The 14370-nt window shown below is 56.1% G+C and overlaps 2 protein-coding genes across 6 annotated transcripts in view; one reads left to right on the top strand and one right to left on the bottom strand.

Annotated features, from left to right (window-relative positions):
* Window positions 1-10536, bottom strand: part of EFCC1 (EF-hand and coiled-coil domain containing 1) — a 41750-nt gene extending 31214 nt beyond the window's left edge. The window contains exons 1-2 of the mRNA XM_042979629.1: window positions 9562-10536; window positions 7924-8207 (exon numbers count right to left, since the gene is read on the bottom strand). Of these exons, the coding sequence (XP_042835563.1) occupies window positions 7924-8207; window positions 9562-10260 (983 nt within the window). The 5' untranslated portion in view covers window positions 10261-10536. The remainder of the gene's footprint in view (window positions 1-7923; window positions 8208-9561) is intronic.
* The window catches only part of CFAP92 (cilia and flagella associated protein 92 (putative)), an 82434-nt gene continuing 78532 nt past the window's right edge, over window positions 10469-14370 (top strand). For 2 of the 5 annotated variants that reach the window (XR_006214993.1, XM_042979626.1), the window contains exon 1: window positions 10469-10997. Coding sequence is in view for 4 of the 5 variants with exons in the window: in XM_042979626.1 (XP_042835560.1) it covers window positions 10971-10997 (27 nt within the window). In the remaining variant the exon portion in view is untranslated. The remainder of the gene's footprint in view (window positions 10998-14370) is intronic. The other 3 variants (XM_042979625.1, XM_042979623.1, XM_042979624.1) reach the window with 3 other exon arrangements.

Raw genomic sequence — 14370 nt, 5'->3', positions numbered from 1 at the left:
GTCCTACTGGGTGACCTTGGGAAGATCACTGTCCGTCTCTGGGCTCCAGCTTCTTCTCTGAAGGACACGTTTGCTGCACACATTAGCCTGTACGGTCAAGATCCCGCTCCTTGGTAGGCACATGAAGTCCCAGACCCTGGGCCGTCAGCCATAAGGGTCGGCTCAGCTCTGCTCTCAGAGAAATCTGGCTGGGGGCATGCTTTGCCTGAGGGGAGACTTCTCTGCGGAGATACTATTGAGCAAAGAACGCCGCAGCTCTTCTGGCCTCGCCGTCTCCATTCCTGGGACTGAAAAGGCCTCACTCCTTCTTCGGGCCCTTCTGCGCCTCCGTGACCCCGCTCTGGCCATTGTGTTCACATAGACATCCACTGGTGAGTGGTTTCTCAGCAGGCTTTGCTTTTTTGGATAGGAAAGAACAGATGTCCCCCTTCTTTCTGCCTTTAATAGGGTTGTGGAGGCCACACGTCTGAAGGAACATTGCAAAGACTCATTTGCTGCAGCTCCACGTCGGGGTCCGAGCTCTCAGGGCAGAGCCTGCTTGAGATTCTCTCCCTCTCTCTCTGCCCTTCCCCCGCTCGTGTACGTGTGTGCACACTCTCTCTCTCGCTCAAAATAAATAAATAAACTTTAAAGTCTGTTTCAGCCCGCAAATCCCAAGGTTCCATCCTTGCAGAAGGCTCTGTCTTGGAACAGAGAATAGCAGGCCTGAGGCACCCCCCGAGCTCCTGGCAAGGCCTCCAAGTATGGGACTGGGGGTCTGTCCCTTCTCAGGGGCTGGAGGTCAGGCCCTGCGTTCTCTCTCCCTAGACCCAGATATATCCTCCTCACCTGTCTCCTCGCCTCTTGCCACCCCTCCTGCCTGATCTGTCTTCCAGACACAGCCAGAGGGGTCTCCGTGAAGCTCAAATCTGATTAGGCCCTTCTTGCTTAAGCCCTTCTCTGTCTCCCTTGTTCTCTGGGGTAAAGGTCTCATGCTCAGTCTGGTGCTCAGGGTCCTTCGCCACCCCCTGCCTGCCTTCCAGCCTCCTCTCCTGCCACTTTCCACTTCAAACCCTCTCCCACCGTAAGCCTCCCTGTTCGCAGGAGGCACCCAAGCCCTTCACATCTCTAAGCCTTTGTACTCACTGCAACCTGCATTTGCAATGCCGGAGAAAACTCCTACTCATCCTTTAATACCCAGGTTGGATGATGGAATAACCCCAAGAGATGCCCTGACCCGCCTGCCTCATTCATGCCTCCTCCATGCTTGTCTACACTCTGCAACTTGATTAGGGTCCTGTCTACAATCAGCTGAGACTGTCCATTGCTTGCTGCTGGTCTCCTGACAGAAGGCTCTCTAGGGGCCGGGCTCTGTTACTATTAACACCAACCACCATGACCGTTACTATTTATGGGGGGTACTGCGATAAGGGATCAATAATAATAGTAACATGATATTCATTAAGCTTTCTCTCAACGCTAAGCACTTTTCTAGGTGCTTTATACATGTTAGCATTCTGAATCTTCAAATGCCCCAGGAAATGGGTATTAGTAGTAATATTCTCGTCATCCCCATTTTACAGATGAGGAAACTGAGGCTCACAGAGAGAAAGGGAAGGGCTCCAAGTCCCACAGAAAATATGTGGAAAAGCTGGGACTCAAACGCAGGTCAGGCTGGGCCTCCCGAGCCTGCCCCCACCCCCCCACCCCCCCATCAAGCCCATCTGTGGAGGGTCCCAGGTTGGGGCATGTGGCAGGTGCCTGACCACCACTGCCTCTTTGTGAGCCCTGGGTATTGTCCCTGAGAGAAAGGCCTCAGTTCCCACCAGTGGCCACCCACACACCTGCTTCCAAGACTAATGGAATCCGTGACCAGACGCCTCCTAGCTCCAGATGGTACCCCATGCCCCACAGCCCCGCCTCTGCCTGTCTGCTTTCCTCCCTCCCCTGACCTGCTGACTTGGCCCCCCCGTGCCCCCCCCCCCCCCCAGGTCAGGCTGGGCTGCCGCAGTGGGGCAGAAGAAAGGAGCTGGCCCTCCAATGGCCTCATCTTTGTGTCCCTTCCACGGTGGTCTGGTCTGCCGAAGGAGCTGTCCTCCTACTCGCCCCCACCCCCATGGGGCCTTTTCATCTTTCCCCTCCCGGACAACAAAGCCACAGAGGCCAGGAGGAAGCCCCTCCTCCCTGCTCCAGCTGAGCTGAGCTTTCTGTCTTCTTTTCTGTAAGTTTCAGCTCAGCCCCTGCCCAGAGGTACTGGCCCCAGGCTCAGCGCAGAGCAGGGGCAGGCAGGCTTCAAGGTGGAGATGCCAGAAACCCACGGTCACTGAGTCAAGGGCAGTTCATCCAGGAGCACCACCCGCCTTGAAGCAGGATCTACCCACTGGACCACTCACCCAGGGCTGACCCTGTGCTGGAGTCCCCTGTGCCCGCGCCCTTCTCACCAAGACACGTCTGAGGTCGCATCCATCCATACGCTCACGCGTCCATTCATTCACCATCTTACTGCGAGCACTGGGCTGGGTGCCCGGCTACAGAAATGCCAACACGTAGTGTTGGAGACCAGTTATTATGACCCTTTTTGCCCACTCTCCGAGCAAGTTCTGAAGCGCCTGAACAGGCACAGGATGGCGAGGGCGGAATGCCCCTAACCACCCAAAGCATTCAGCACCCTGGAAAAGCCAACCTTGAGACAAGTCTGTTCTGCAGCTAAACCAGCCTTCCTCCCCGGGGCCTCCACTGTCCGGGGAGTCTCCGGCTGCCAGAGTTGGCCTATTTTTCAAGACAAGAAGGGGGATTTGGGCTGCAGGCTCCAGAGAGAGGCATGGGTGGGGGATACGTGTTTTTTAACACATGTGGGATATGTTCCTCCTTAATTGTCCTGGGAGGGGCTCAGTCCCACAGTCCGATGGGGCTGGCTGTGGCTCCAGCAGTGGGTATGTGACTAAGCTTTGGCCAATCAGAACATCAAATCTTCTTGGCCCTCCTCTACCTCCCGCTCCCCACCCCCACTGATGGGTTCAGGGATGAATATGTTTCCAAGTTGGTTCAATGATTTCCAGTTCCAGGACTTCACTGGGATGTCTCAGACGAGAGATGATCTTTCTATTGGACTTAGAGCTTTGAGGAGGTAAGTGCCCCAAAGGCTACCAGGAGAGAGAACTTGCCTGAGAGAGAGGCAGAGCTTCTATATTCTGGTGACATTGTTTGAGTACCTTGATCTAGCCATGCCTGAAGCTGGTCTGCCGCGACTTTCCCAGAAGCCACTGTTTTAACCCAAGTCAGTTAGAGTCAGGCTTCCAGGCATTCATCTAAGAGAGGTGGCTGATGGGAAGAAAGAAAACAGAGAAGAGAAGGGTGGAGAGAGGCTGGGTGTAGATTGGGAGAAGTAACAGTGAAAACCCTGGTTGGATGTGGGGTTAAATGACATTTGATGACTCGGGATGGCAAATGTTCATAAAAAATGATCGCTGTAATGTCATCTCTCCTCCCTCCCGTCATCAGTAAGGTCTACGCTGCTCAAAAATGTGTTGGGAGGGGGGACTGTTTTCGGGGATTTGAAGAAGCCGAGTCTCTCGCCTGAGATGAGGTGGTGTGTCCAGCTGTGGGAAGCAGGAGCCCAGAGGCTGATGTGGCTGTGATGGAGCAGGTAATCCTCCTTGGCAGACTGGGCTGGGTCCGGTGAGCCCCTGAGTTTTTGTCTCGTTCCAAGAGGCCCGAAGACCCCTTTGATTCCTGGAATGCTTCCATATGATCTGGGACTCACTCCCACAGCTGTGAAACCAGAAGTTCTTCCGTGGGGCCTGTCTGCACACAGCCCATTTGTATCCTAACATGGGTGTTCATGGCCTGCTCCCCCCAGGCCCCAGAGGAGCCTCTGGGGGCAGCAGACACGTCTGTGTCATTCCCGTGTACCCGACGTATCCACTTTCTCCATGGAAGGTGCGTAGAGAACGTGGAACTAATATGTGAACATCCTCAATTGCTTAAATGTTTACTGTCTGTTCTCTTAGGTTCCCGGTCAGGGTGGTGAATTGAGGTGCTGTGCAAGGTTCCCTTCCCATGTACCAATACACAGAAGAACTGGATAAAATATAACCATTTAAATGAGTACAGAGCCAAGGTCAAAAACAAGAAGGAGCTTGCCTGGGGAGTTCATACAAGGAGGCTCCTGCATGAAGCCAGGGGCCAGCCCGGGGCTGCCTCATCCATGAACAGAGGTGAGAAAAACCCCTCTTACTGGCCTTGGGATGTTGTCCCTATATATGGACTCAATTTCTCCCGACCTGTGTAGTTCTGAAGCTTCAAGCTGAGAAATGAAGTTACAAGCCAGCCCGGAATCGGGCCCTGGGGGAGGCAGACGGGGAACAGCTCTGACGGGAACGCCACAGCCCTGGGGATGGGTGGGTTCTCCAGGATCATGGCTTCTGCCAAAGATGGGCTCGCAGTTGGCCATCACGAGGCACACCGAGGACCTTGCCATCAGTACGGAAAGGGCAGAGAGGTAAAACACCAGGGAAAGCTGAGCGGTTGCAGCGATCCCAAAGAGATTGGAAAAGAAGGACATTTGGGAAAGACATGACGGGCAGGATGGCATCCACAACACAAGGACAGAGGGGGACGAAAAAGAAGTAAATGGAAGCCCAGGGAATGAGAAAGGGAGTCACTGAGATATCGTTTTAGGGCGACGGCACGGAAGGGGAAAGGACATCTACTCGGAGTCGGGAAACTCACCAGGGCCCTGGAACAGCCAAGGTTTCGTTAGGAGGCCACCCCCGCTCCAGGGGTCTATTTCCTCGTGTGAGAAAAGGTGGCTCAGATACCAACCTCAGAGGTTATGAGAAGGTCAGAGTGTGTCGCTTCCTGCCACAGTGCTGGAAAAGTGTCATTCATTCTAACCACATGGCTTCAAGCTGTCATTCCCAGCAGGGATTTCAGTCACTGTGCTTTTTCTCCCCAAAGATACATCTGCAGAACACCTGGAGGCATTCCAGAGCGATGTCACTTAAGAGGGCACGACAGGCTCTAGTCTTTGGGGTGTGAGGCCTCTTCAACCCACCAAGTTCCTTCGGACCCTACCGCAGGCTCCATGCGTCTGGTCACAGAGGGACACCTGAGTTCCTGACACTTATCATGCGAAAACAGAGGTGACACTGTAGCCCACAGCTCCTCTGCAGGCTGTGACATTCCTTCAGGTGTTTCGGGGGTGGGGGGCACGGGGAGACTCCAGGAGGACTTGTGGAAGTTGCCAGACTGGCCTGGGGTAGGTGGCTTTGTGCTGTTCGGGCTGGGGCTTGGATCCTGGCTTGTCTGGCCTTGGTTTTCTCATCCAGCAAGTGGAGATAATAATAATACCTTTCTCTGAGGCCAGTTGAGGGGCTCATTTGTACTAACATGGGGAAAGTGCCTTGCATCATGCCTGGTACACACGTGATGCTCAACGCATGTCCTTGGCTCTTCCACCCCCCCCCCCCCCCCGCCCTTTCCTTTCTTCAAAGAAGGAGAGCTTTGGGGCAAGTCACCCACAAACTCTGATCGTAGAAAATGGGCAGAGGAGGTCTGCCTCCTGGGGCTGGGCATGGTTTAGGGGGCATGTTGTTACAGGGGCAGGGGAGCGAGTGACAGAGCCATCTCCTAATCACCGCGACCTGAGCACAGTGTCACTCTTTCTCCTCACCAAGAGAACCCAGTTTTGTTTGGGGCCTCAGTATGTAGATAAGAGCAGCCATGTGACATGATGCTGGCCCAGGACATGGAGATGCACGTTCTGGTGGGGAAGGGGTGTCTCTCCCTGGAAACAAAGGCAAAGCTCACTTGAAGAAAATCCTCCCCACCCTCAGCATTGCCCATCCTTCTTCTGATGCCTGGACACAGACGTGAGGCCTGGAGGTGTGGCAGCCATCTTGTAACTGTGAGTCCACACACACATGAAAAGGTAAAGTGGGAAAGAAAGAAAGAAAGAAAGAAAGAAAGAAAGAAAGAAGAAAGAAAGAAAGAAAGAAAATAGGGAGGGAGGGAGGAAGGAAGGAAGGAAGGAAGGGAGGAAGAAAGAACACAGGTGGTAGGGGCAGGCTGACCTTACTTTTCCATGTTCTGGCTGTGTGACCTTGGGTATGTTACTTCACTTCTCAGAGCCTCACTCCCCACAATCTGTAAACTGGGGATAAAACCTCTACCTTGGCACAGTTCTTGTGAGGGTTAAGTGGCGCCCTGGATACAAATCCACCTTTTCTAGCACAAAGGGCTATCCCAATGTTTGTAGTGGCTTCTGTAGTCATGCTGTGGGAGACAGTGAGTTACTTTAGGGTGAAACAAAGAAGGGCCCCTTCATTTCTCCTCTTGGAGAAAGTTCTAAGGCTGGACACAGGCCCCAAGCCAACCAGCTCTGCTCTTTGGTCGATCAGCTATGCAAACAGGAAGTGACTACCCAAACATTTGGAGCTGCAGGAGGCTGGCCCCGGGGTGGGCCTCCTCACGGAGGCCTCTCTCCACATTGTGTCTTCTCATCTTCCAGCTGGGAGCACCTCAGAAGTGAAGGAGGAGGTCCCTCCTCTGAGGGGCTAGGTTCAAAGCCTCCCCTTCTGGTCGCCTTGCCCACCAGCCTAGGCCAGGCCACTTTCCCTTCGGGCTGGAAGATGACAACAGCCCCTCTGTGGGCTCCCCACAGGCTCTTGCTCTTCCCTCCTCCCATCTCTTTGTCACAACTGCAGCCAGGGCCACTTTTTTTGAAATGCAAATCTGTTCCTGTCCCCCTCTTGCTGAAGTCTTTCATGCTCTCTTTGGGGGAAAGATTAAAGCCCCTGACACACCCTTCCAGGCCCTGGAAGGCCTGGCCTCGGCCTGCCGCTCCAGCCACTCTGGCCTCCTTTTAGTTTCTGGAATGTGCCACAGTTCCCCTTGCCTCAGGGCTTTGCCCACATGATTCCCATTTTCTAACCCTCCCCCCCCCCCCTTTCCCCTGTCCCTCTCCCTGGCCCACCTTGCCAAGTAACATCCTATTCTCAGCTCTCAGCAGCTCAAGGGTCACTTCAGGTGCTGGCTGAGCCCAGCTCTTCCCCCACAGCATTCATCCAGCCGGCTGCCCTACATCTCATCACATGATCTCACATGCTTGGTAGTGGCTGCTCAGGGCAGGGACTTGGGGCTGTCTTGCCCCCAGTCACATTCCTGGTACCTGGTGTAGCCTCTGTACAGAGTCAGTGCTCAGTAAATGTGGAAGGCAGGCAGGCAGGCAGGTGTGCCTTGGGATTCAAAATGGAGAGGGGGCTGCTCACTGAGCGCCTGCCCCGTGGCAGGCAGGACCTCGCGCCCTCTTCACAGCCACTCTGGCAGGCAGGGACTCCACTCTGTTCTACCAAAGGGGAAACAGAAGCTCCAAGAGGGGTCAGTGACTTGCCCAAGGTCGCACATCTGGCAGAGGCCCTGCTGGGATTTAAACTTGGTCCCAAGCCTGGCTTCCTGCCTGGTGGAGTTGGCACAAGGGATCGTTGTACATCTGTTTCCTCATCTGCCGAACGGGGATGAAATGGTACCAAGTGACGGGGCTGCCGTGAGGATTCAGTCAGGCCACTAAAGTGCTTGGCTCAGCGTCTGGTGCACGTTAAGGACTCAGCAACTGTTAGCTATCACCACCACCACCACCACCATCATCATCATCACTGGGTTGATCAAAGAACGGATACGAATAACTCTATCCTGTTGCGACCCACTCATGGGCAAATGGAAGGCCTTTGTGGGTGAACACGCACAGGAGTGGTCGGGTGGGTGGCAAGCGATGGAGTGGATGAACGTCGGAGGAAAGGGAAGAACGGCCGACGGAGCGGAGGGATACACGAAACGAACAAACGGGAACGCGAGCACCAGCGTGCGTGCGGGGAGGATACACGCCCGTGGTCTGGGACACCCGGAGCTGACTTGGGGCACCGGGGCCGCACCCCCCCGGCTCACCTGTAGCGCCGCAGCTCGCCCTCCAGCCGCCGCACCCAGCGCTGCAGGCCGGGCACCTGTCTCGCCAGCGCTTCGAGCTCGCGCACGCGGCCCAGGCTGCGCAGCACCGCCTCCCGGGCCTCCTCGGCGCGTCGCCGAACCTCGACCTGGCCCTGGCGCAGCCGCCCCGCGCGGGCCTCGGCCACCGCCAGGGCGCCCCGCGCCTGCCGCAGCTCCCGCGCCGCCACCTCGGGCCCAACGCGCCCCGCCTCCTGCGCGCCCGCCTGGCTCTTCCAGAGGCCGACCTGCGGGGGACAGGGCCGCGGGGACAGCCGTGAGCGCCTCGCTGCGCTCACCATTCCCGCGCCCCCAGGAGCACCGACCGTGCACGTTTGTTGCGCGCACTGCCTCCCGCTCCCGGGCTGCTCTGAACTCGGTTCATTCCTCGCAATAAACCTAATGAGACAGGAGCTCTGATCAGCCCCCCTTTTCCTGGGTGATGGAAACTGAGCCACAACACCCATGTTCTCATCTTGGCGCGGTACCAATTAATTCCCAAACTTTACGACTCTTCCCTGCCGATTGCCTGCATTGGTGGCACTCGACCTTCCGTGGCGCCTCCGATCCCTAGACTCGAGGAACAAAAAGGCGTTTCCGGACTTCCCCAAGGTCTGGTCAATAGACTGTTCTTGACGATGGGCTTTTGTTGTCTTGTTTACTGCGGTGTCCCCGACACCTAAACCAGGCCTGGCACACAGTAGGTGCTCAATAAATACCTGGAGTGAATGATCCTGGACCCTCTTACTCTGCACTCCCACCCTTTGCTTCTCTGGTGCTCCCTGGCTGCCAGCCCTTGCCTCGTCCATAGCTACGGCCACTCAAAGCAGCGCCCTGCCACCCCTCTGCCACTCAGGGCTGGTGTCTGGGCAGAGTGCAGAGCAGGGCCAATACGGGTCAGTTCCCTCCTGCCCTAGGCTTCCTTGGGGCTGCTCTTTTCCTCCTCCCACCCCTGTCGCCCTTGGCACAGGGCTGGGCACAGTGCAGAAGTGTTTGTTGACTGAATCCCAGATGCTTGGGCTGGGTCCATATCTTGCTCACTGCTTCCTTCTCAATATCCCGGAGAAGGCCTGACCCCCACAGGTGTTTGGTGGCCGGCGACTACCCGATGAACACCAGGCCCTGGCCCCGAGGGAGGCCCATCACTATTTGCTGAATGATCCAATGAGCTGCTTAAGGGGGGGTGGGGTGGGGTGGGGACAGGGCCTCTTTCACCCCTTATCTCCTAACCTCTCCCCGCACCCCCATAGCCTGCTACCACGGAGAGCTCAAGATGCCTGTTTAATGACTGAATGTGTGAGCCGGTCCAGATTTCCGGGGCGAATGCAACTACTGGGTTAGAAGAGGCAAGAAGGGACAGTGAGGGTGGGGAGATGGGGTGGGCTGGTGATCTGGGTGTGACAGCGGTTCTGGAGGTGGCACGGGGGAGGAGAAGAGGAGGGCTGGAGTGGGGCGGGAGAGGGACAGGATGCCAGCGACCTGGAGTGGGGTGGGGCTGCCCTCTCTCCCCTGTTCCACTTCCTGTGCCCGGTCCCGGCTGTTCGAACGACCCCCGCCCCCATCCAGTCGTTGCCGCCCCCCTCCCTCCGCGCCGGCGCGCACCTGCAGCGCTAGGCAGCGCGCGTCACTGCTCTGCAGCGCGGCCCGCAGGTCCTCCACCAACTCGCGCAGGCTGCCGTTCTCCTCCTCCAACCGCGCCAGGCGCTCGCCGTCCCGGCCGCCGTCGGGGCAGTCGGGGCCGCCGTCCGGGCCCGGCGTGTGGGGGGTGCGGCGGCGGCGGCGGCGCGGGCGGCGCAGGCGGATCTGCGTCTCGATGTGCTCGCTGAGAGCGCCGCGGGGCAGCCGGGGCCCCGCGCGCGTGCCGAAGTAGCCGCAGAGGCGCGCGTGGAACTGGCGGAAGGTGAGCTCGGGCGGCTCCGCGCGCAGCGCCAGGCGCGCCTCCTCTTCGGCATCTGCGTCCCCGTCGGTGGCCACCCCGGCGGCCGCGTCCCCGGCGGCCGCATCCCCCGGGTTCGCGTCTCGGGAGGCCGCATCCCCGGAGGCCTCCCCGGCGGCGGCCCCCTCGGCGCGCAGCCCCAGCACGGCGCAGAGCGCGCGGAAGTCGGCGCGGGGCAGGCGGCCGGCGCCGCGGCAGTCCAGGTGGTGGAAGACCTCCTGCAGGTACTGGTCCAGGCCGGTGGCCAGCACCACGATCTCGTTCTCCACGCCGCGGTCCAGCCCGTAGTGGTGCGCCAGGGCGCTCAACAGCCACTGGGTGCGCCGCGCGGGTCGCCGGTACGGGTCACCCGCCGCGCCTTCCATGCCGGCCTCCCGGCCCGCGCCGTTCGGCTCCTTCGCCGCCGAGAGTCGCTTCTCCGGTGCCTCCGCCCCGCCGCTTCCAGGGGCGGCTCCGGAGTTCCTCGGAAGGAGGGGCTTAGGCTTAGCGGTCGCGGTCTGGTTGGAGCGGCGCGGGGGGCCGTGTCCCGCAGCTGCGCCGGCTTGGCGGGTCGTCTGTGTTTCCCCGGTTGGCTTGGAGGGGACTGGGGTAGGGGGCCGGGTCCCTCTCTCTGTCTCGCTTCTCCGGGTGGCCCCCGCGCTCTCCTCCCCTCATCACTCCGGGGGCGTTCCTGGCGTCTCGTCTTCCCCTCCCACTCCTGGCTCTGTGGGCTTTCGACTCCCTCACCCTCGGCCCCACCCGCCCTGGGCTCAGAGTTTGCCCGGGGACAGGCGCGAGGCGTGGGCGCAGGATAGGAAGCCCGAGCGGGACGGGACGGTGGCAGCCAGGTCCTGTGGCTGGGGGCGTGCCCCCCAAGCCCACGTGTCACTCCACCCCTTCTCCTCCGAAAGGAAAGTCTTCCGAGGATAGCCCCACGAGCTGGCTCCAACCGTCCTCTCCCCGCGCCGGTGCAGAGAAGCCCCTCTCCCCGTATGTTCAGATACTGGGGTCTTAAACTCACACGTCGCTCCACGGCAGGCGGTGCGGGGAGCCTCACGTGTAATTAGAGCCGAGGAGAGGCAGGTTGGAGGAGTGAATGGACCGCTTTAGCGGCATCGCGCCGGTAAGAAGTCGATCTGAGATGGACAGACCTTCGCTCTCTAAGCTGCGTGTGTGTTTGGTGAGGGGGGGGGGAGGCGGGGAAAGCAAGGTATTTTTCCAGCCCTCACCTGTGTGCCTGTGGGTAGTGAGTTGGCGGGGCGACCTGAGTTCCACCTCTGAGCTGGGGTTATGCTGGTAGGTTGTTTGGCCAACACTTTCTCTCGTGCCTTACAACACGTTTTTGGCAGGTGAAAGGAAAACCACCCTCTCGGGGAGACCTAGGTTGCTTTTCCTTTCTTTTTCACCAGAGAGATGTCATGCACCTGTTACCGGCACTGGGACTGGTTGTCCAGCCATGTTGGAGCAGACTTTATTCAACTGTCCCTGGCTTTAAGATGGGCAGAATGTGGGCTTGTGTATAACTCTAGGAATTTAAATGCTAAATCCTGGAATTTGAAAAAGCGCTAAAATTCTGTCTCCTCTTCGGCAGTATCCCAGAGTCAGCAGTTTATTTGGTAAACTCCTGCCCATTCTTGAAGATTTTGCCCAAAGGAAGGACTTAGATGCTTCTCCCCAACCATTTTGGACATATTTTTTTTAAACTATAAAAGTAATAACATTTTGACAAAAAGTGTTACATCAGTTTCACTTCTTGGCTCCTACCTTAGAAAAATACATGTGCACAGGATGTTCACTGCATCATTGTTTATAATATTGAGAAACTAGAGACAACCTAGTACCCATCAGCCTCGATGAATCACCAAAAAAGGAGTGAGCAAGGCAAGTTGAAACCTGTTATGTACAATGTTAAGACTTACATGTAACAATAACAACAAAACCACACAGCAGGGTAGTAAATATTTTCTGTAAAGACATGTATATATGCATAGAGAGAGATGGGAGGATTCAAAACTGATTTAGTGGTTATTTCTGAGGATCAAAGATATTTAGCCTTTGCTATAGCATTTCTCTTTTTGACAAGATGACTTCTCCCTCCCTCCCTTCCTTTTTTTCTTTTTTCTTCCTTCCTTCCCTCCTTCCTTCCTTCCTTCCTTCCTTCCTTCCTTCCTTCTTTCTTTGCTTCCTTCCTCCTTCCTGCTTTCCTCTTTCTTTCTTTCTTTCTTTCTTTCTTTCTTTCTTTCTTTCTTTCTTTCTTTCTTTCTTTCTTTCTTTCTTTCTTTCTTTCTTTCTTTCTTTCCAGGGAGGACATACCTTATTTACTTATTTACCATTTACATGCCATAAAATTCACCCACTTAATGGTATAAGTAAATGCTTTTAGTGCATTTGTAGAGTGTATAACCATCACAGTCTAACTTCAGAACGTTTTCATCCCCTGTTTCCCAAAAGCCTTTGTACTACTTAACTCATTCAGTACGTCTCCACCTTCCACCCCCAACCTCCACTGCTCAGCAGCCACCACTTTCTGTGTCTATAGATTTGTCTCTTCTGGACATTGCATGTAAAAGGAATCATACAGTGTGTGACAGCCTCCTTTTTGAAAACATTAACAATAATGTTTTCCAGGTTCACCCACATTGTAGCATGTATCAGTACTTTCTTCCTTTCTACGGATGAGTGATATCCCATTGTGTGGGTAGATCACGTTTTTGCTTATCCGCTCATCAGTTGATGGACATTTGGGTTGTCCCCACCTTTTGTCTATTCCAAATAGTGCTGCTGTGAACATTCACGTGGGCATGTTTTCATTCCTCTTGTTGTGTAGACCCGGGGTGGGAAGGCTGCTTAGATGGCTTTTTTTTTAATGTTCATTTTATTTATTTTTGAGAGAGAGAGAGAGCACCAGCAGGGGAGGAGCAGAGAGAGAGCGAGAGCGAGAGAGCGAGAGAGCGAGAGAGAGAGAGAGAGAGAGAGAGAATCCCAAGCAGGCTTCATGCTGTCAGCACAGAGCCCAACGTGGGGCTCTATCTCCCAACCATGAGATCGTGACCGGAGCTGAAATCAAGAGTTGGCTGCTCTAACCGACAGAGCCACCCAGGCGCCCCACTGAATGGTAGTTTTATGTTTAATTTTTGAGGAATTGCCCAACTGGTTTTCACAATGGCTGCACCATTTACCTTCCTACTGGCAGTGTTTTCCTGTTTCTTGATGGGTTAAGTGATACGACCGGTCTCAATCCCGGCCTCCTGCAGCTTCCATGTCAGTTCGAGGTGCCCCCAGCCTTCCTCAGCAAGTCCCTGCCATCTTCTGTTCTTCTCTGTGCTCATGCCCAGCCTCTAGACCGTCGGGCCGTCCAGTGCTGTACCCTCAGAAGACATCCCGAATCCGACTCCCTCAGCCCCCTCCACTGGTACCACCCTGGGCCAAACCCCCAGGGTCTCCGACCTGTATTATTGCAACAGACTCCCCCAAGAACTGCCCTTGGACTCCTACAGTCTGTTCCATAGCCAGAGGACCCCTCCTCTGCTCACGACCCCCTAATTCTTTCCCTCTCACAGGGACTAGAGGCTAAGTCCTCCCTGGATCCCTAGAGTCACATTCCTCAGCCATTACTATGGACTTGCTCCCCAACCTCCTCTCAGTTCTTCTGACCTCAGGGTATTTGCATCTGCTTCCGCCAGCTGTTTACAGCCCCCTCACCTCCAAGGCCTTTGCTCCAACATCACCTCCTCAGGGAGGCCTCTGGTGACATCGAATGCACCCTGCACCTCTGACAGGCTGTCTTGCCTGTGTGTGGTGTCTGTCTCCCTGTCCGAAACTGTCCGTCAGCCATGAGGGTAGCAGCACTTGTCTGTTGCCCTGGAACGGTGTCAGGCACGCCGAAAGGAGAGAGGGTCTCCAACTTCCATCCCGGCTGCCTCCCTGGTCCCCACCCTGGGTATGGCATCGTGTGTCACCTGCCACATAGTTTCTTTGCCTACAAATGCTATGTGTGTTTTTTATGTGTATTTTTTTTTAAGGCAGCTATTACACCACATTGTTATTTATTTGTGGGCCTCGCAGGAGGTCTGAGAACCTGATGCCCTGCAGTCCCAGCAGGGGCCTGGCACAGAGTAGGGACTAATAATGCTGCTTTGACCGAACATGTGAAGTCACTGCATCGAATGGGAAGAGTGCCTCTAGCTGGCACGGGGGTGGGGGTGTGTGTGGGGGATTCGGTGTCCTTTGATGCACTGGTGTTGGAGTCCGTGAGACTCCAAATGTTGGTAGTTGACTGGATCAGCTGGGCCGCAGAAGCTTCTGGGCCCGGAGCCCCCTGGTCTGCGGGTTTGCTGTGTAAGACAGGACTCTGGATCTTGGCTCTGGACTTCTGGGTCGCACTTCTGCAGTCGAATGGGATTTGATTTCATGGGGGTGCTGAGAGCTGGCACGCCCAGCCAGACCACAGCGCTCACCCCTACCCCCTGTCCCTGCAGCTGGGGACTGCTCTTGGT

The sequence above is a fragment of the Panthera tigris genome, chromosome A2, assembly GCF_018350195.1.
Source record: "Panthera tigris isolate Pti1 chromosome A2, P.tigris_Pti1_mat1.1, whole genome shotgun sequence".
Taxonomy (NCBI): domain Eukaryota; kingdom Metazoa; phylum Chordata; class Mammalia; order Carnivora; family Felidae; genus Panthera; species Panthera tigris.
This window is presented reverse-complemented; position numbering and strand designations above follow the sequence as displayed.